General features: G+C 43.0%; 1 protein-coding gene across 5 annotated transcripts in view; it reads left to right on the top strand.

The window, feature by feature from the left end:
* Positions 1-2617: 2617 nt before the first annotated feature.
* OGDH (oxoglutarate dehydrogenase) overlaps positions 2618-21538 on the top strand; it is a 105882-nt gene continuing 86961 nt past the window's right edge. For 3 of the 5 annotated variants that reach the window (XM_034761594.1, XM_034761593.1, XM_034761591.1), the window contains exon 1: positions 2618-2889. In XM_034761594.1, the coding sequence (XP_034617485.1) occupies positions 2668-2889 (222 nt within the window). In that variant the 5' untranslated portion in view covers positions 2618-2667. The remainder of the gene's footprint in view (positions 2890-21538) is intronic. The other 2 variants (XM_034761592.1, XM_034761590.1) reach the window with 2 other exon arrangements.

Raw genomic sequence — 21538 nt, 5'->3', positions numbered from 1 at the left:
ACATCTCAAAGTAAAATCTTAGTGGAGACAAGAAAAATATTTCTTGCCTCTGTGTAGCTACATGGAGATAAACTCCAGGTGGACAGGAGAGATTATAGGGTTGACCACAAGTAGCCACCTTGATGTAAAAACTATCTGTGCCTTTTCTCCACTAGGATTTTACATCAAGATAGCGATTTCCTCATTAAAAAAAAAATATGCAGTTTTTTTGCAGTGAAGACTTAGCCTTAGTTAGCCAGACTCCTAAAGTTATTTTATGCCTAAAGCATATTAATTCAGCTGAGAAGGTACTGTAATTATCAATGCTATATTTTACGATTTCGCCCAACAACTTTCTGTTCTCGCATTCATTCTGCTTCTGCTCCATTTCTGCCGCATGTTGTAGTTTCTTAAGCAAGGCTGCTTCTGTATGGTTTCCTTGTTTGGCTTGTTTAGCTTTCCAGTACTGCTTCTGTGCAGAATATCGGTTCATAGGACACACCTTGAAAAGGCAATCTCTGAACTTCTTAGGAGGGTTGGCAAGGTCACCTGCCTCTGGCTGAACCACACATCTGTCATCCACTAACCACAGGCTGGCTGGCTGCTCTTCAGCCAGGCTCACCCCTTTGATCAGCACTTCAGTCGCTTGGTGTGGTGTCTGTAGATGGAGGTGGCACCTCCATCTACAGACACCACACCAAGCGACTGAAGTGCTGATCAAAGGGGTGAGCCTGGCTGAAGAGCAGCCAGCCAGCCTGTGGTTAGTGGATGACAGATGTGTGGTTCAGCCAGAGGCAGGTGACCTTGCCAACCCTCCTAAGAAGTTCAGAGATTGCCTTTTCAAGGTGTGTCCTATGAACCGATATTCTGCACAGAAGCAGTACTGGAAAGCTAAACAAGCCAAACAAGGAAACCATACAGAAGCAGCCTTGCTTAAGAAACTACAACATGCGGCAGAAATGGAGCAGAAGCAGAATGAATGCGAGAACAGAAAGTTGTTGGGCGAAATCGTAAAATATAGCATTGATAATTACAGTACCTTCTCAGCTGAATTAATATGCTTTAGGCATAAAATAACTTTAGGAGTCTGGCTAACTAAGGCTAAGTCTTCACTGCAAAAAAACTGCATATTTTTTTTTTTAATGAGGAAATCGCTATCTTGATGTAAAATCCTAGTGGAGAAAAGGCACAGATAGTTTTTACATCAAGGTGGCTACTTGTGGTCAACCCTATAATCTCTCCTGTCCACCTGGAGTTTATCTCCATGTAGCTACACAGAGGCAAGAAATATTTTTCTTGTCTCCACTAAGATTTTACTTTGAGATGTTAAAATGGAACCTTTTTTTTTTTAGTGAAGACATAGCCTCTGAATTCCAGTCTTCTACTCTCAAAAAGTGGAAATATGGGTTTCCAGCTCTCTCTCAGCATTCTTAGTTGGACAGCAAATCCATTAAGACTTTTATACTTCTCACATGTAACTCCTTTAATTTTGCATAATAATAGCTGATAATTTTTACTCTGAAGCTTTAAGGACCTCTTCCTAGTGCAAGTAGGGAACAATGGAGCACATGCTGTGAAATGCCATCAGGCATTGTGCTGCAAGGAAGGGCTGCTTTTTCCCTGTTTCAGAAGTGTGGGAATGTGCAATATGGACACTAGTAAGGGCAAAAAGGTGAAGAGAACTGCAGGGAGGTGGGAATGGGAATACAGTTCAGCAGAAGTGTGGCTGTCTGAGTGGCAGTCTTATCAGCGTGAAATAACCACTTTGCTGCCACTGCTTCCCATTAGTTATAATTACATTCTCTGTTGGGGTGTCTGCTCCTGTCAATAAATCCCTTTTTCTCCCACCATCCCCTTTGTTTATAATCATCCTTATCTCTTCTCTAACCTTGCTTCTGATGGTCTTAGTCAGGAACCTAGTGACCACCTTTCTCTGATCAAATTTACAGCCAAGCTTTCCCTCCTCCATTCCTGTACCCCGACAAGTATAAATGATGAGATCTTTCTCCTTTTGTCAGCTGTCATCAGAAAAAATAGAACATCTATTCACAATGTAGTAGTACTTGATAAATGTGAAACTTGCAAGTTAAGATATTAAAATCAGTTGCACATGATGTAAACTGAAAACAAAATAGGGGAGAAAAAACGTTGATGCTAGGTTTGGTTGACAAATTTAGATGTTTGGCTCAAAGCCATAAGTGATAACTCCCCCCTCCCCTCCTCCAAAAAATCTATTCCATTTCCTGTTTAAATTCCCTTCCCCTAATGACTGGCTGGGGTGGTAACTCAAAGGGATACTAGGCCATATCTTAAATTAGTTGTTATGCAGTGCCAATACCTGCATTAAACTATTGGTTTCAAGTAACCAAATTAGAAATCAGATTATGTAGGGAAGGCAGTGTGGCCTCATGGATGGAGCATTGCACTAGGACATGGGAGACCTGTTAGTGGCTTTGCTACTGGTATGCTGGGTGACCTCTCTGTGCCTCCATTTCCCCATCTGTAAAATGGAGATTGAGACTGATCTTTGAGGAGGGCTTTGAGATCTATGGATGAAAAATGCTAAATAACAGCTATGTGGTTATTAGGTTGATTTCTCTTTATATACTGTGCATTGTTCTGCTGTAATGTCTAAAATGCTTCTTATTCCTATACCAACAGGAGCTTGTGAGCGGCTACAGGACAAAAATGTTTCACTTAAGGACTTGTGCTGTTAAATTGCGGCCATTGACGGCCTCACAGACTGTTAAGACAATTTCCCAACACAAGCTGGCAGCACCACGGACGTTTCAACAAATCAGGAGCTACAGTGCACCTGTTGCTGCTGAGCCATTTTTGAGTGGGACTAGTTCGAACTATGTGGAGGAAATGTACTATGCTTGGCTGGAAAATCCTAAAAGTGTACATAAGGTAAGGAGGAGCAACTGCCCCAGGATATTGTTGTTTCATCTCCTCTCTCTGTGTGTGAGAGAGAGAGAGCCAAATGGCATGTTCAGGTAAGTGCAAATGTCGAGAATTTGGCATGAAGAGCCCGTGAATCATGAATCATCAGTTCCACATCTGCTTTTGCGAAAAGAATCAACAGCATTTAGCTGAGCAGTAGCGAAACAATATGATTCTTCTTTGTTCTGCATTGAATCCACCAAGCCCAGAGCATTCCGTCAATATTGGATATTCCACTTCGGGACTCAAACATGGATACGAAGAGGAGGAGTTGCCTTTCTTGGGAATCCCCCCTTTTGCTGAGCTGCTGCTTTTCCTTTGTGATGAAATGTTGGGAGAACAGGGAGGAGGGAATTGAGTTCAAATTCTGATCTTTGTCCATTCCACTATTAATGTGTAATACGAATTGTGCTCGATGCTGCTGTATTTGATCTATGTGTAAGTACACTGGCTCTGCTTTAGAGTTGTTCTTATAACACCATTTGGATGGCAAAAATGTGGCTATAAAATTCAGCCTGCCACTACAACTTGGTGGTGGGATTGGTTCAAATCCCCCATCGTGGTGAGCAGTGATCTTTTTACCAGCCATTTCTTAACTTTCCTTCAAGCAACTAACTTAAGAAGATAACTGTTATAAGGTTTAAAGGTGCAGAACTGTAGTGAGCATTAGTCTACCCAGAGTTTGTATCGGGGAGCATGCCACCTCGAAATCTGTCACCAATATACACCTAGCTTTCACCTAATGGCCATCAGAATACAGTCAAACTTTGGCCATGCTCCTGTGGTAAATTACTATACACTGAAACTTGTAGCCCTATTAGAAGGCCATATTCAACCATATATAAATGTGTGCAACTCTATTTGACATACGTGTCACTTAAATCCCTCTTCAGCGGGGCTGAATTTGGACTGCAGAATGCTGTCAGTTGGATGGTAATTGCCAGGAGCAATTACCAAGGGAGGTATCACTGGGAAGTCTGAGGAATAACTGAGAAGCTAATAGACATTGAACTAAGGCTGCTGTTGCTATACACTCTGTAGTCGTACAGTTATAAAATGTGAAATAAAAAACACTGCCACTAGGAAGGAATGGTTGGTGGGGCTAGGAGGTAATCTTCAGCCTGATGTGTAAGGAAAGTCTACTTTGCCTTTTCATCTCAGGCCAAGCTTTGGAGAGGCTGTTAAAACTGAGACCTAGAAGTGGGTGTAGAGAACTGGAGTTCTGAAAGCCTACTGCATGTCCCTCTTATTCTGGCATGTGCAGAGAGATTTCTCTTCTGAGTAATTCAGATCTTCCAGTACCATGGGAATTTATAAAGATTGCCCTGTGAGATCTACATGTCCCTTGAGATACAAAGCAACAGAACAGTATTTCAGTTCCTGTTCAGTGAACTATAATGAAGACCAGAACAAACATCCTACAAACCAGAACTCACTCTTTTATTCTCCTTTATTCTGACCTCAACAGACATGCATGTCAATATTAAATACCTGTGAAATTTCAGTAGTGGTCTCATACAGCCAGAATACATAGCCCTATCTATCTCTGGGATGATACTTGGCCGAAAGGTTTTCAGATGGGAGGAAAGCCAAATTTTGGTCTCCCTCTTAAATAAACAAGGTGTGTTTTTTTTTTTGTTTTGTTTTTGTTTTTTGTTGTTTTTTTGTTAAACATTGGGTGTTTTTCCTAGGATTGTGGGGCTGGGGCACCAAAATACAGAACTGCTCCCAGTCGAGGCTTTCTGTATTTAATTATTGATGCAGAGAGCACTTAACTCTGAAAGAACAAAACTACATGATTTTGGATTATGTGCCATTTGGCACAGCAGTAATTTAAGAAGAAATTTGTGTATTTTTCATGCAGATTTTCTGTTATGTGGAATAATTTATTTTAAAAGGTGTATATAGAACTTCTAAACTGCTGCACATGCGTCTTAGTCTTATAATCTAATTTATAGTAAAGTGAGTAGGTGTCATAACACTCATCCTTTTGATACATGTGACTACACCTCTTACAGAGCCCCACAACAGACTTCTTTAAAAGGTGATTGTTTTGCCAGTCCACAGACCCTACTTAACACCTCCTTCAAGGGATGTTCAAGGCAAAACACTGACCTGGTAATAAACTGAGAGCAATCTGTTGCAGGTGTCCTGTGAGTAACTTCAGGGCATGTTGGGCTTTTCAAAAATCCCACCCCACCCCCTTTTGTAAACTAAGGCAGGCTGCATGCTGGCTATGACCCTAAAATAAGAGGGTTACGTTTTTCTTTATATAGACACATTGATGGATCTTAAGGCCAGATGAGACCATTAGATCCTCTAGTCTCTCCTCCTGCACACTACATGCCATGGAATTTCATCGCAATTTCTTGTGACTAGGCCTCAGTGTAAGCCAGAACGCTATCCAAGGTGTATCGTTCTTGTTAGCATAAGCAGAAACCCTTAACCCTGAGAAATGCAGGTGTCTAGCACTAGATACTTCTTGGAAAATGTTTTTGGACTGTATTTGTAAAGTGTAAGAATATTTAATACTCTCTGAATTTCTAACTCTCTTGTCCTTTGTTTGATGTTTCACATGCTGCAAGAGCAGAAGGCTTCAAAATCAGTAGCTGACTTTTTTTTTAATTCTAAACCAGCCCTCCTAGAGCTTTGTAAGCTGCCAGCAGCTGGAATGTACACAAGTTCTTGCTCTCTTGTGATCTTGTTCCAGGAGCAAGCCTTGTATGCAAGGTTAGGGCTTTGGGGCAGTAATTAAAAACCTGGTGCCTCTTTTCTACAGATACAACAGTTGAGCCACAAATGGTAGAAAACTGGAAGTCAGCAGCTGAATTGTGCCTGCTGTTCACCATAGAAATAGAGGTCAGGTCAGCTGAAATAACCTTTATATCCTGCTTTTCTAAACAACTTCATATTTATGTAATTCCCTCTGGCCCCTGTTTCCATGGCTAGGCTGCTGGTAACTGGCAAGCAGCCATACCTGAGAGAGAATCTGCTTGTACAAGGATTGGCAACCTTTCAGAAGTGGTGTGCCGCGTCTTCATTTATTCACTCTAATTTAAGGCTTTGCTCGCCAGTAATACATTTTAACGTTTTTAGAAGGTCTCTTTCTATAAGTCTATAATATATAACCAGGGCCAGCGCAACCCATTAGGTGACCTAGGCGGTCGCCTAGGGCACTACAATTTGGGGGGTGGTGACCGCAGTGGTATTTCGGCAGCGGGACCTTCCGCTGCCTCTGTGGGGGGCGGCATTTCGGGGCGGGACCTTCCGCCACCTAGGGCAGCAGAAAAGCTGGCGGCGCTTCTGAATATAACTAACCTATTGTATGTAAAGTAAATAAGATTTTCAAAATGTTTAAGAAGCTTCATTTAAAATTAAATTTAAAATGCAGAGCCCCCCGGACCGGTGGCCAGGGGGGCTCTGGCAGTGTGAGTGCCACTGAAAATCAGCTCGCGTGCCGCCTTTGGCACACATGCCATAGGTTGCCTACCCCTGTGCTTGTAGATGTTAGCTGCTAACTCTTTAATGTAATCTCCATATTGACACTCCAAAACCAACTATGGATTTTAGGAGCCTTTTGGTAACCTAAATCTGTGGTCCTCAAATCTGAGAAATTGCTCAAGATGTTATTTGGATGGGCAAACTGGTTACATAGCTGCACGGCTTGGTTAACCGTGCGATTAAAATCTTTGCCAGCCAGCCAGCTGTTTTTTTTTATAGTAATTGCCTTCTAACTGTCTGGAGGGATGAGTACAAGAGTTGGGAGTCTGCAGTCCTAGGTTCTAATCCCAGCACTGCAACTGATTTGCAGTGTGGTGTTGGACAAATCACTTTTCCCTCTGTGACAGGTTTCAGTGATAGCCGTATTAGTCTGTTTCAGCAAAAAAAACCGAGGAGTCCTTGTGGCACCTTAAAGACTAACAAATTTATTTGGGCATAAGCTTTCGTGGGCTAGAACCCATTTCATCAGACGTATGAAGTAAAAAATACAGGAGCAGGTATAAATACATGAAGAGATGGGGGTGCTTTACCAAGTGTTAGGTCAGTCTAATGAGATAAATCAATTAACAGCAGGATACCAAGGAAGGAAAAATCTCTTTTGAAGTGGTAAGAGAGAGGCCCATTACAGACAGTTGACAAGAAGGTGTGAGTAACAGTAGGGATGAATTAGTATTGGGGAAATTAAGTTTAGGTTTTGTAATGACCCAACCACTCCCAGTCTTTATTCAGGCCTAATCTGATGGTATCTAGTTGGCAAATTAATTCCAGTTCTGCAGCTTCATGTTGGAGTCTGTTTTTGAAGTTTTTGTTGTTGAAGAATTGCCACTTTGAGGTCTGTTACTGAGTGACCAGAGAGATTGACGTGGTGTTCTACTAGTTTTTGAATGTTATGATTTCTGATGTCAGATTTGTGTCCATTTATTCTTTTGCGTAGAGACTGTCCTCTGTGCCTGCTCTGTCCACGTATCTATTCAAGAGACACCATCATAGGACCTAACCACATCAGCCACACCATCCAGGGCTCATTCACCTGCACATCTACCAATGTGATATATGCCATCATGCCAGCAATGCCCCTCTGCCATGTACATTGGCCAAACCAGACAGTCTCTTCCAGTTCTTGCACTAACAATCATGATGCAACACCATCAATGTCATGCTGGTGGTTATTTAGTTGAGGGCCAGATGGCCATAAATCTAAGCTGCCATTTATCAGTGGCTTAGAAATCCCTCCCCCACCAACATCCCTAAATAGCCTCTTAAAATAAAAATATACTAACACGCACAAAATATCCTTAGTCCAGCCCCGAGTGCAGCTGGACTGGTGGGGGTAATGTATACCGTCAGCAGTATCTTAATTGGATCAAAAAGAACAGGATGTGAAATTTTGTTTCTTACGGGTCTGTTAACCATCATATTCTTGCCTGCCCTGTATGTGACCATAATATCACTTTCTGTTTATGTACCTTTCCTGTGCAGCGTTAGCTTAAGTAAACACTTGACAGGATGGATTTTTCACTAGCTTTCTTACACTCCCCCTCCAAACATCTTGTTTTTCTGCTCTCTTCCTCTCTCATTCTCACAAGTCTGACAGCAAGCTTCCTTTTGACTCTAGCAACAAGGAGTTAGCTTCCTTATCTGGTTTTCACTGCGTGCTGACACACCCAGTTATTGCAGTAATTAGTGTAGTGCATTTATTGTTCCACACTACTACAGATTGTTCTTCTAGCTTCTCCAGGAGCAAACAGGGCACTGATCCCTGTGTGCACTTGAGTGCACTAGTGTTCTACTTGTCCATGGTGAATTCGTTCAGTAGGGTCACAACTTGATGTCATAGAATCTTGGTGGGGAGGGGGTAACTATGGTTGAGGGAGCGCCAAACCTGTCCCCACAGGAACAATGGACAGCAGTGAAGCCTCTCCATAATTAGCATTGTTCAGAGTGGGTGTTTTACCTTACTGAAAACAAGCCTGCGCTCTTTTCATAGTACTTCTGTTGTATACTGCTTTAAGCAACCTAATGGATAGAGCAAGGCACTGGGACTCAGAAGGGTATGTGGACTGGATTCAACTCCTTGTTCTGCCCCAGCCGCCTATATAACCTTGGGCAAGTTATGTGCCCTCTGCCTCAGTTTCTCCACATGTAAAATAGTGAAAGCACTCTGAGATCTCCTGATGAAAACAGGTAAGCTAGATCACTATTTAAGTAGAGGCTGCCATCTCAAGTAAGCAGCATCAGACCGGAAACAGAGGTTTCAGACTAGTCAATGTACCACTCTCTCCTGCTCTCCATATTATCGTTCTGCTTCTCAAGTGACGGTGATAGTGGAACTAATGCCTGAGTCTTTATTGCACTCTGCACTTGGATAACTTTCTTCAATGCCTGCTGATTTTAGTGAGCACAGTTTTTGACCCATCATTTCCAAGTTAGTGTCATTCTCTTGTGTCCTCTTCTCTAGCCTTGAGAAATCCCATCATCCCTGCTCATATCCATTCACAATGCTGCTGTAAAAATCGCTTTCTGGCCTGTCTCTTTGACCACGTCACCCCCCACCCTTTCTCCATCCCATCAAACATAGGCTATTTATCTTCACTTCCGAGGCCCTTTGCAGCCTATCCCTATCCTACCTATCATCTCAGGTGCTAGCGAGGTGTTGACAGCTGCCTCTGCTCTGCCAATCATGGCAGCCTTCATCGTCCACTTGCTATCCTTTCTGACCAGCTCCTTTGTGCTTTTCCCCCATGCCTGGGAGAAGCTCCCCACGAGCAGAGCCACCTCATTGTCCTTCTTTATAGCTCTTCTTAGCCAGGGTGCCTACAAAAAGCTTGACAGTGGTTAGGCACGTGCTGTGCGAAGAGCATTGCCAATGGTCCAGGGTAATTCCATCCTGTGTGCATACGTTTGAATGGTCTTGGCAGCAAATGTAAGCTTGCTCTGTCAGTTGATGTTTTTGGAACACTAAATGGGCTCTGTGTGGTCTCTGTGACTGTAGCGCTTTATTTTCCCAGTATGATTGTTGCTGTTTATGTGTACTTATATTGTGCCATTCAGTTTGAAGGCTTCCAAGGTGATTTAGGGACTATGAGTTTATCCTTGGAATACTTTATTTAATCTTTCCTGTGGTGGTTGTAGTATCTGAGCACTTATACCTCCTTACCAGCTGGATATGTGAACTCAGCTGGGTCTAATATATTGTACTAGTTTATAATAGGCCTTTTCTTGGTCCTACATCTCTTGTACATACAGCATGTAACATGATGGTCCAATGCTAATTACACTATCTCAGTTTTAGTACAAAGAACAAACTTTCACCGAATTTCTCCCCGGAGTTATAACTTGTGAAAACTGATCCACAAAATGTACTCTAATAATTTTGTTGACTAAAGTTAATGCTGATTGGGTTTTTTTATCCCCCATACATACAATCACTCAGACTCTAACCCCCGAGTCATCTTATAATGCATTTAACCCACAAACTTGAAACTAACCTTTGTGGGGAGGGTTTAAGCCAGTGTAAGTATTGGGATCTTCTGCGGCCTTTTTAAAATGGCTTTTGCACCGGGGTGTCAGGATTGTGTGTGTCTCACATGCACAGGCACACTCTATCCCCAATATAGTTAAAGAAGTTCATCCCCAAATGTGGAACCAGTTATACTCATATAGCTTATTCACTTTCCTATATGATGACAACTATACCAGTATAAGCATCCTGATACCAGCAGAAGTGCATCTGTGTTGTGCAGGTTATATACTGGTATAGTTAAAGCAGTACAGTTTTCTAGTATGGAGAAGGCTTTCATGCCAATGAGTGATCTGAACCTCCTCTCCTTCTGTGTTTCTTTGAAAAGATGGTTTATCCAGCTCTGCAGAACCTGCTAACATAGTCCTGGGGTATTGGTTTAATACTTATTCCCCAGAGGCATGCTCTTCTGCAGCATTTTGGGTTTCCTTAGTGAACTTCCATCAAAGTCCTGAGCTGGGTTGACCCTGAATAGCTTCATGTTAAACAAAACCACAGCTGCAATGTAACTAATTCTTCACATGTAAACTGAAGCAAACCTGTGACACGGTCACAAATGCCACGGTAGAAAGAGTCCTGCAAGTCTTGTATAAATCCTGTTGCATATGTGTGCAAAAGGTGCATCTCGAATGCAGTGATCTGGTAATGCTCCAGTGCCTCAGTGGTGCTCCCAGAGCAGATTTGTTTCACTTAACCTTGTTTTCAGTGACCAGGCAAAAACCGTGTGTATCTCTGTCTAACACATTGAATAGAATCTGCGACAGCCTTTCACTGTACTATTTAACTTCTTAAGCCTAAAAAGGTCAAACTAGTACGATTTAAGTGCAAATCTAACCTTGACTCCACTCTGTGTAAGCCTTATCTCCCCTCTCTGCTCTTATTCATGTCCTGTACCCCTTGTCATTTTTCCATGTTATGTCTAATGTAGGCCTAGTTTATGGAATTACTATGAGCTCCAAGTGAGGGATGGCACATAGACCAGACCAAGAACTGTAGTGTAACTTGAAATCCTTGCTCAAGAGAGAGATAAGCTCTGCCAGTCCTATACCTAGTTCGGTTTACTCCCATCCCCCTTTCGAGTTGACTCAGCTGCACTGGCTGGTGTGTTGCAGTGAGCAAAAGCAGTGCTCCCCACCCACTCTCTACCCACAGCCCAGCCATGTGACCAATCTGCATAGGGCAGGGAGGAGGTGTTTTTATGCACTTCACTCCTGTGCATGGGTATGGAGAGAGCTAGGGTACTTAGAAGGTCTTCAGTCTTTTTAGCTGCCTATAGCTTCAGTCTTGACACTGTTAGTAACAAACACTTGTTTCTCCATCTAGGGCCCAGTTATGTAATCTTTATTGCTGTAAGGGTTGCACGATTGGTCCCCTAATGTATAGTGCAATGTAAGAGATCTGGTGGTGCCTTGCTTGAACTGTTAGCGAGGTTACACTGATCCTTTTCGGGCAGGAGGTGAAGGGATTGGCTAGTGCTAGCCGGGGCAAACTACAACTCTTCCTGTATATATTGCTATTAGTTATAGCTGGGATACACCTGTTCTGAGCCTTGATTAATAAGTTTCACTTTCACACTGCCACACTAAAATGAAGTATCAGCTTGATCCTGTGTTTCCATCAATCCAGTACTGTTCATGAGTAGGGCAAGCTCCATGTGAGAGAACTGCACTGCTGTGAGATGACCAAATCTGTGGACACATCCTTGGGTATAACTGAAGTTGCCTGGCATATTATCACGCAGTGTATCCCTAGGGCCACGTGGAACTATTGACTATGGCACAGCAAGATGATAGTAACTGAGTCATGTAAAACCAGGTTCTTACCCACGAAAGCTTATGCTCCCAATACTTCTGTTAGTCTTAAAGGTGCCACAGGACCCTCTGTTGCTTGTAAAACCATGTGGTATTTAATAAATATTTCCTTGCAATAGGATCTCTGAGTCTGCAGAAAGATGAAAGGAAAACAAAAGCCAGGTGGTTCTTTTCCGGTTAATGTACAATGACATGCAAAGAAGTAAGGCTCTGACTGCTTAGTTTGGAGCCAGCTGGTGCAGCATCATTGGGCAGAGAAGGCTGGCTCCCTCTCTGAGGAGAGGACTGGAGAGTTCTATGCGAGTGCTCTGTATAATCCACTAGGACTCAGCAGGGATTGGTCGGGGAAAAAAAATTAAAAAAAAAAAAAAAAAAAAAAAAAAAAAAAAAACTGGTGTTGTAATATGTATGATTTTAAAACATGAGACTAGCCTTGAATTTTGGCTTTAGTATTAAGAGCAAGATGCTATATCATGTTTGCTCCTCCTGTCTCATACAGTGAGTGTGCTCAGCAAATGACAGACAAGATATACCTGTGGGATCCCTAAGGCCTGGTCTAAACTTTCAAATTTCACCCTCAACTATGTTTGGAGTCTGACTTTTTTCCTCCTGATATAGTTATACCATACAAGCCCTATTGTAGACAGCTATACAAGTACACCTCTACCTCAGTATAACGCTGTCCTCGGGAGCCAAAAAATATTACCGCGTTATAGGTGAAACCGCGTTATATCGAACTTGCTTTGATCCAATTGAGTGCGCAGCCCCTCTCCCTCCCCCCCCCCCCCCCCCCGGAGCATTGCTTTACTGTGTTATATCAGGGTAGAGGTGTATAAAGATGGTTATCCCAGTATAGCTTATTCCCCTTCCCATATGAGCTATACTGTTATAAGCACTTTTATGTCTATATAATAGTATCCACACTATTAGAAGGGAGGTTGTACCAATTTTAACTATATCAGTGTGGTTAAAACACTATAACTTTTATGTGCAGACATGCCAGACAAGACTTGTAGTTGAATTTGCTGTAGTATGGGCACTTCGTCTTAATCTGGTTGAGTTCCTATTAAGAATTGGTGTAATTACATACTGATAGAAGAATTGGAATGACTGTACACAATGAAGCTTTTAAAGTCAGTTTAATCTTAGCAAAGAGGGGAGAAGGTTGAATAATGCTTCTCTGTGCTCCCCATCTTTTAAAAGATGTGCCCAAACTGTCTGGCTATTTTGTAACCCTTGTATTGTAAACATCTGGCACCTGCTCAACACAGCCTGATGTGTCTGGCCTCTTGTTTGCCTGCTGAACATAATGGGTCATATTTATGCCCCCAGTGTACACTACAGATTTCTCTGCAGTTCCACTAGGGATGAATGTAGCCCAGCGAGTGACCTTTTTACTCGGGTATGTTAGCCGTCCTGTCTGTGTGAGCACTGGGGTTGCCTTACCCCCATGCATGAAGGTTGGAAAAAGCAATTAGGCTGCTGTCTGCTGTGACACCTGCAGGGTGAGAGCTATGGAAATAGCTACTATAACAGTAGTGCAGGAATTTCTGCATTTTTGGGGGGAGGGAGGAAATGGGGGAGGGGTGAATTCCTTCCAGGAAAAACACTTTTTTTAGTTTGAAAATAGCATGAATTCCTGCCTGATGGCCTTTCTCCTCCCCAGACAAGAAATTGCTCCCTCTTCCTGGGAACTGTGCAGCAGTACTGGCTCCCAGACAGCATCTCTGCCTTTCCTCTAGAGAGGAAAGGGACCCAGGAGTACAACTGTCCCTCTGGGACCTTGGGAGGAGGGCTAGAGGAGGTGGAAGATCTTAAGACCCAGGGAGCTAAAAATGAATGCTGTGTGCTGGTTGACTGATTGCCTCTAACGCCAGGCCACTAAAACTCATCACATGATCCAGCTTCTTAAACACAACTTGCTTCAATGTTAAAGCCTCGGTTCTTTACTCTGTGAGGGTGACTTGAAAACACAAGTATGCGATCCAGTCACAATATAGTGACTCATCTTCTTTCAAACCATTTTCCAGTATTATAACAGTTAATTCTGGGACCAAGAGACACAGAAAATTAGATGCCATTCTCTGCTTCCCCACAAAAAAAGCAGGAACAATTAGTTTAACTATCTCTAGAGGCTAGTCTGTTTCCTTCAGTAATCTTCTCTTGGGCAGCAAGTCTGAAGTATAGGTATTTGCAGTCCTGTCTGGGCTCATGGGCATCCATCCTTTTGTTCAGCAACACTGTTGGGCAATTATAAATGACTGCAAAGATTTTTAGCTTAAGTTAAATACTGAACTAGACATAAGTTCAGTATAGACCCCAGCTGAGTGTTCCAGCTATGGGAGAGGGTTGTGTAAATCTCTGGATGTGTGTGCCTGGTTTCTCTGCCGGGAATGGGAACTTGGGTGTCAAGGCAAAAGAGAGCTGAGATTGCCAGTAGTAAATTATGTAGAGTTTCTGGGCTAGCATCCATGCTTCAAACGTATCTAGTTGTTTATAGTCCAAAGTACAGCACACACATTTGGGTAAACTGAGGTGATAAATGATTCCCTTCAAGGTCATATTGAAGACAGGCTTTGTTGCAATATGTTTTGCAGAATTCACAAGGTCTGTCAGTGTACAAAGTCTCATCTCAAAAGTTTTTTGGCATGACTCAAACAGGCTTGTTTGGCTGACAATGCCCTTTACAATCAAATGAAGTTGTGATGATGAAAGCTAAGGATCCCAGCTTTCCAGTGTACTGAACCGTTTAACGCCTGATCTCCTAAACGATCAGACCAAGACAGTAGATGGCCATCGAGGTCTCTAGGTGGTCATTGGTTCCTAAGTCTATCGGTGCATGTTTTGCTCTAATCAGACAGTTGGATCAGAGTAACTTTCAGATCCTGTCCGTTTTTCATCTGGCTCCTCTTGAACAGGATGTGACTGACTAGCAAACACTTAATTCCTGACAGCGTGATGATACAAAGTCTATGTTTCTCTGTAGATCAGGTATGAGGGCAGTCAGCCATGGACAGCTGGGAATCAAATTGTCGAGGAGACCATCTGAAAGAAAACAGAGGTCCGTAAAGTGGCCTTCACTGACCGTAGTAGGGAAAGATGCACTTTCCCTTACATATTATATACATGCTGTTAGAGACAGATCTAACTCTGTGTGCTTCAGTGGTTCCTAATCACCAATCTAGATTTTAATACGGTGCCCATTTTGTGATATCCGGGGAATGATACCTGGCTTAGTACTGATCATGCCCCAGTAACTGGCACTGACTTTCTCCTGTGCGTAGTGAGCCTCTGTATAGTGCCTGTATGTTGCTAGCCTGCTGTATTCCATGGGCACCGAAACCCACAGTGAAGTGTGAGCTCTTTCCAACCAGAGCTCTCACTCATCGGGAGAGTGTGTGGAGTTGTCTGGATGCTGTTTTGTGAGATTTTGCTGAGCAACTGGGCTAGTAAGGGATCTGCTTATGAAATTGTATTTGTGCTGTGAGTTTAGTTCAAACTATTCACAACCACAAAATGGCACAGTATTCTCGTTATGAGAACATTCATAGAATCATAGACTTTAAGGTCAGAAGGGACCATTATAAAATCATCTAGTCTGACCTCCTGCACGACGCAGGCCACAGAATCTCACCCACCCTCTCCTGTATCAAACCCCTAATCTATGTCTGAGCTATTGAAGTCCTCAAATTGTGGTGTAAAAACTTGAAGGTGCAGAGAATCCTCCAGCAAGTGACCCTTGCCCCACGCTGCAGAGGAAGGCGAAAAACCCCCAGGGCCTCTGGCAATCTGCCAAAATTCCTTCCCAACCCCAAATATTGCGATCAGCTAACCCCTGAGCATGTGGGCAAGACTCACCAGCCAGACACCCAGGAAAGAATTCTTTATAGTAACTCAGATCCCTCCCCATCTAACATCCCATCCCAGACCATTGGGTATATTTACAGCTAATAGTCAAAGATCAATTAATTGCCAATTTCCATCCCCTCCATAGACTTATCAAGCTTAGTCCTGAAGCCAGATATCTTTTTTGCCCCCACTGCTCCCTTTGGAAGGCTGTTCCAGAACTTCACTCCTCTGATGGTTAGAAACTTTTTGAATCTCCTTTCATAAGACAGGTTTTCCATTCCTCGGATCATCCTAGTAGCCTTTCTCTGCACCTGTTCCAGTTTGAATTCATCCTTCTTAACATGGGAGACCAGAACTGCACACAGTATTCCAGATGAGGGCTCACCAGTGCCTTGTATAACCGTACTAACACCTCCTTATCTCTACTGGAAATACCTCGCCTGATGCATCCCAAGATAGCATTAGCTTTTTTCGTGGCCATATCACATTGGCGGCTCAACCAATACTCTGACGTCCTTCTCCTCTTCTGTTACTTTCAACTGATGCATCCCCATTTTATAACAAAAATTCTTGTTGTTAATCCCTAAATGCATGACCTTGCACTTTTTACTATTAAATTTCATCCTATTACTATTACTCCAGTTTACAAGATCATCCAGATCTTCCTGTATTATATCCCGGTCCTTCTCTGTATTGGCAATCATAGAATATCAGGGTTGGAAGGGACCTCAGGAGGTATCTAGTCCAACCCCCTGCTCAAAGCAGGACCAATCCCCCGATCGCCATGAGTTTTCAAAGATAATGGCTCCACAATCACATTCGCCAACTCCTTTAGCACCCTCGAATGCAGCGCATCCCGCCCCATGGACTTGTGCTCGTCCAGCTTTTCTAAATAGTCCTGAACCACTTCTTTCTCCACAGAGGGCTGGTCACCTCCTCCCCATGCTGTGCTGCCCAGTGCAGTAGTCTGGAAGCTGACTTAGCCCAGGGCCCTGTGGCCCCTAAAGCCCCTGCGTTCCGGGTGGACCTGCCTGCCGGCAGGGGAGGGGGTGGCTCCCAGAATTGCGGCCATGGGGGCGGTGCCGTGCTTTACAGAGCCACCTGCCCTCCCCTTGCACCAAACGGGAGCTGCCCCAGGTAAGTACTCTGCATCTCCTGCCTGCCCCAGCCCGGAGCCTCCTTCCGCACCCTAACTCCCTCCCAGACCCTGCACCCCCAGCCTGAACCTCAGGGGTAAGCCAGGGGCCCCTCCCCACCACAGAACAGTACAGTATGTAATGCCTTTTGTCTGCCCCATAAAAACTTGCTTGGAACCTAACCCCCCACATTTACATTAAATCTTATGGGGAAAATTGGATTCAATTCAATTAACGTCGTTTCACTTAAAGTTGCATTTTTCAGGAACATAACTACAACGTTAAGTGAGGAGTTACTGTAAATTCAAATCTATATGCCCACTCTTGCAGAAAATCCTGCTGATGGCTTTCTTGACTCTCTCTTGTCCACGTCCTTGCCCCCACCCTATGGAAATGGCTAGGCAGAACTTTCTAAGTTGTGTTAGATACAATTGGGCTGTGTCCCGTTGTTGCTTTTGTATCTAATGGACATTACTTATGCACTCAGCAGGATTAAACCAAGGATAAAATCCTTGCTCCACTGAGATCTATGATGTCAGGGGGTGGTGGGTCAGGATTTCATGCACATGTTATAATGGAGGTAATGTAAGCATGTATATATGAACTACTGTAGAAATATCAGACTATTTCTGGCTCCATGGAGGTGGAGAGCAAAGCTAGCCAGGCAAATTTGATTTGTTTTTTGGACAGAATCACAAAAGTGGAGATGTGTCACTTGGGTTCTAGCCCAAGCAATTTGATACAACATCTCAGTCTTAATTGAAATATTAATTCAAATTGGCTTAAATATAGAAATGTCACGTGGCATCGAAACTGGCCAAAGGACCATAAACATAAGGGACTGAGCAGGAAAGCATTTGAGGATACTGAACTGGAAGGTGTCACAAATTCTGGTGAGGACAAAGAGGAATACAGGCACCGAGGCAGAAAAGTGTATTTGCATTTTTTCCCCTAATATTTGCATCTGAACTACTGATTCCAGTGGAGGGAGAAATTTAAGCAGTAATAGCTGAAAGAATCCTAGGCGCGACAATATCTGTGCACTGCAGGAGCAATAAAAAGTGAATTCAGAGGTAAAAAAAGCCTCTGATAAAGACCTGGTGATGATGATAGTCTTTCATCCAATGACTAGCTACTAAGATCTCTAATGCTTTACAAACTGGATCAGAAAGGAATTCAGTTTTCAACATGGGAAGAGGCTGATAGGGTGCTGCATTAATGCATGGCAGGAACAGGGGTGTCAGTACATACATTTTGATCTGTAAAAGCAAAACTTGCAGATGATGCAATTTATTACTTACCTAATTTCTTCAGGAGGACTTAACATGGGCACCACGGTAGCTGTTGAGATACAGTGCAGGAAAGTGTAAATTCTTTAAACTACACATACCCACATGATGGATTCCAAATGAACTGTAACCTTTCAGAGTAGCAGCTGTGTTAGTCTGTATCCGCAAAAAGAACTAGTACTTGTGGCACCTTAGAGACTAACATTTAATTGACCATAAGCTTTCATGGGCTACAGGCCACTTCATCAGATGCATAGAATGGAACATATAGTAAGAAAACACACACACACACACACACACCCCCCCGTGAAAAGGTGGAAGTTGCCCAAACAACTCTAAGAGGCTAATTAATTAAGGTGAGCTATTATCAGTACCAGGAAAAAAAACTTTGGTAGAGATAATCAGGATGGCCCATTTCAGACAGTTGACAAAAAGGTGTGAGGATACTTAACATGGGGAAATGCATTCAATTTGTGTAATGACCCAGCCACTCCCAGTCTCTATTCAAGCCAAAGTTAATGGTATCTAGTTTGCATATTAAAGTTCAGTAGTTTCTCATTGGAGTCTGTTTTTGAAGCTTTTCTGTTGCAAAATTGCCACCTTTAAGTCTATTACTGAGTGACCAGAGAGGTTGAAGTGTTCTCCTACTGGTTTTTTAATGTTATGATTCCTGATGTCAGATTTGTGTCCATTTATTCTTTTGCGTAGAGACTGTCCGGTTTGGCCAATGTACATGGCAGAGGGGCATTCCTGGCACATGATGGCATATATCACATTGGTAGATGTGCACGTGAACAAGCCCCTGATGGCGTGGCTGATGTGATTAGGTCCTATGATGGTGTCACTTGAATAGATATGTTGGCATCAGGCTTTGTTTCAAGGATAGGTTCCTGGGTTAGTGTTTTTGGTGTGTGGTTACTGGTGAGTATTTGCTTCAGGTTGGGGGGCTGTCTGTAAGCGAGGACTGGTCTGTCTCCCAAGATCTGTGAGAGTGAGGGATCATCTTTCAGGATAGGTTGTAGATCTTTGATGCGCTGGAAAGGTTTTAGTTGGGGGCTGAAGGTGACGGCTATTGGCGTTCTGTTATTTTCTTTGTTGGGCCTGTCCTGTAGTAGGTGACTTCTGGGTACTCTTCTGGCTTTGTCAATCTGTTTCCTCACTTCAGCAGGTGGGTATTGTAGTTTTAAGAATGCTTGATAGAGATCTTGTAGGTGTTTCTTTGTCTGAGGGAGTGGAACAAATGCAGTTGTATCTTAGAGCTTTGCTGTAGACAATGGATTGTGTGTTGTGTCCTGGACGGAAGCTGGAGGCATGTAGGTAAGTATAGCAGTCAGTAGGTTTCCCGTATAGGGTGGTATTTATGTGACCATCGCTTATTAGTACAGTAGTGTCCAGGAAATGGACCGCTTGTGTGGATTGGTCTAGGCTGAGGTTGATGTGGGATGGAAATTGTTGAAATCATGGTGGAATTCCTCAAGGGCTTCTTTTCCATGGGTCTAGATGATGATGTCCTCAATGTAGCGCAAGTAGAGTAGGGGTGTTAGAAGAACGCTTCCTTAGCTCTCGTCCCTTAAGTCAGCCATAAAAATGTTGGCATACTGTGGTGCCATGCAGGTACCCATAGCAGTGCCGCTGACTTGAAGGTATATATTGTCCCCAAATATGAAATAGTTGTGGTTGAGGACAAAGTCACAAAGTTCAGCCACCCAAGTTTGCCGTGACATTATCGGGGATACTGTTCCTGATAGCTTGTAGTCCATCTTTGTGTGGAATATTGGTGTAAAGGGCTTCTACATCCATAGTGGCCAGGAGGTGTTTTCTGGAAGATCAGAGATGGATTGTAGTTTCCTCAGGAAGTCAGTAGTGTCTTGAAGATAGCTGGAAGTGCTGGTAGCGTAGGGCCTGAGGAGAGAGTCCACATAACCAGACAATCCTGCTGTTAGCGTGCCAGTGCCTGAGATTTGGGGACAATATATACCTTCAAGTCAGTGGCACTGCTATGGGTACCCGCATGGCCCCACAGTATGCCAACATTTTTATGGCTGACTTAGAACAACGCTTCCTTAGCTCTCGTCCCCTATGGAAAGACTAAGATAACCAGTTTATCTTCTCTCTGCCACTCCTTACTTTATAAACTCCTGTCAGGTCAGTTGGGTGATCCTATTTACTCTTTCTCACAAGAACAAAGGGATGCCCAATAAAATTCAAAGGTAACAATGTTTCTTACTTATTTTAAACTTGTTGCACGCAGTACATAACTAATGCGTGGAACTCATAGTCACAAGATTAGTAAAGCTAATAGCTTTATAGGTCAGCTCCTAAGGGTTATGTATCAGTAAATGTCGATAAACACGATCACTGTACACACTCAAACTGGCAAATAATCAAAATTTACAGATAGGTAAAATAAGAAAAATGCTGCTTGAGAACTAATTAGTTTGATTTAAGGGTACTTTGTTTATTTTGACATGTGATGTTGACCATTTGTGTTTTAATAGTTATGAAGCTTTAACTTTTTGTATCTCATTTCACTGTCATTAAGTAATTATTTTCTGACTCTCTTCCCCCCCCAAAAAACACTTTTTTGCCCAACTGAAATTTAAATGGATAACAATTTAAAAAATGCTTTAAAAATAAATATTATCCATTGAAATTATTTAAAAAAATCAAATTATGCCAAGCGAATTTATAGATGTCTATTTTCATCCTATATGATTTAGTTACCCCCCACCCCCACTATCAAGTAAGTGTGTGTGTTATGCCAGCATAGGCGCAGGGAGCAGAAGAGGAGGCTGGATTGGAACAGGAGTTGAATCCTGGGAGGATGGAATGACCAGTGGGAAACTGGAGGCTAGATTGACTGACTGGGTGAGCCTTGTGGCCTGGGGGTGATACCTATCAATTCCCTACATTGCACTATGTGGGGTACTGCTAGCAGTGAGGTAAGGGAAGTATGTGATACTGTTCTGGTTACTGATAGAGAGAAATGCAGCTATAGGGTTTCTAATAGGTAAATGTTCATGAGGGAAAACTTAAACATGCAGTTGTGGGAAGATGATCTTTAAAGTGGAGGTCTTGGTTCTCTTCTGCAAAGCAGATCATGTGTATTTGTGGGTCCCATAGTTAGTGAAAAGGATGCATGCTGATGACTACTCTTTGTGGCTTGCTCCTATTAAAAGGTGCCCTTTTTCCTGCAGCTGACTGGTAAGCATTTGCCAACTAACTTGTTTGGCAGGAGGTTGCCAGTGATTAGAATCAGCATACTGGGCATGTTCACAGCACTCCTGCTCACTGTATGACCTTGGCAAGTCACTCAAATCTCTTCTTTTCCCACTGGTAAAAGAGCTTTGTGATCTGTGGATGAAAAAGCATTATACGAGTGCTGGTCTAAATGCACAAATTGTACCACTTTAATTATACCCTTCCGTTGCTGCAGGAAGTGTCTCTATGGTATTATGATGCTATAGCTGCAGAGCCATTGCTGTACCACAGCAGCACCTGTAGCCTAGG

This window comes from Trachemys scripta, chromosome 2, assembly GCF_013100865.1.
Source record: "Trachemys scripta elegans isolate TJP31775 chromosome 2, CAS_Tse_1.0, whole genome shotgun sequence".
Lineage (NCBI taxonomy): Eukaryota > Metazoa > Chordata > Testudines > Emydidae > Trachemys > Trachemys scripta.
Note: the sequence above shows the minus strand (reverse complement) of the source record. Positions and strands in the feature narration are given on the sequence as shown.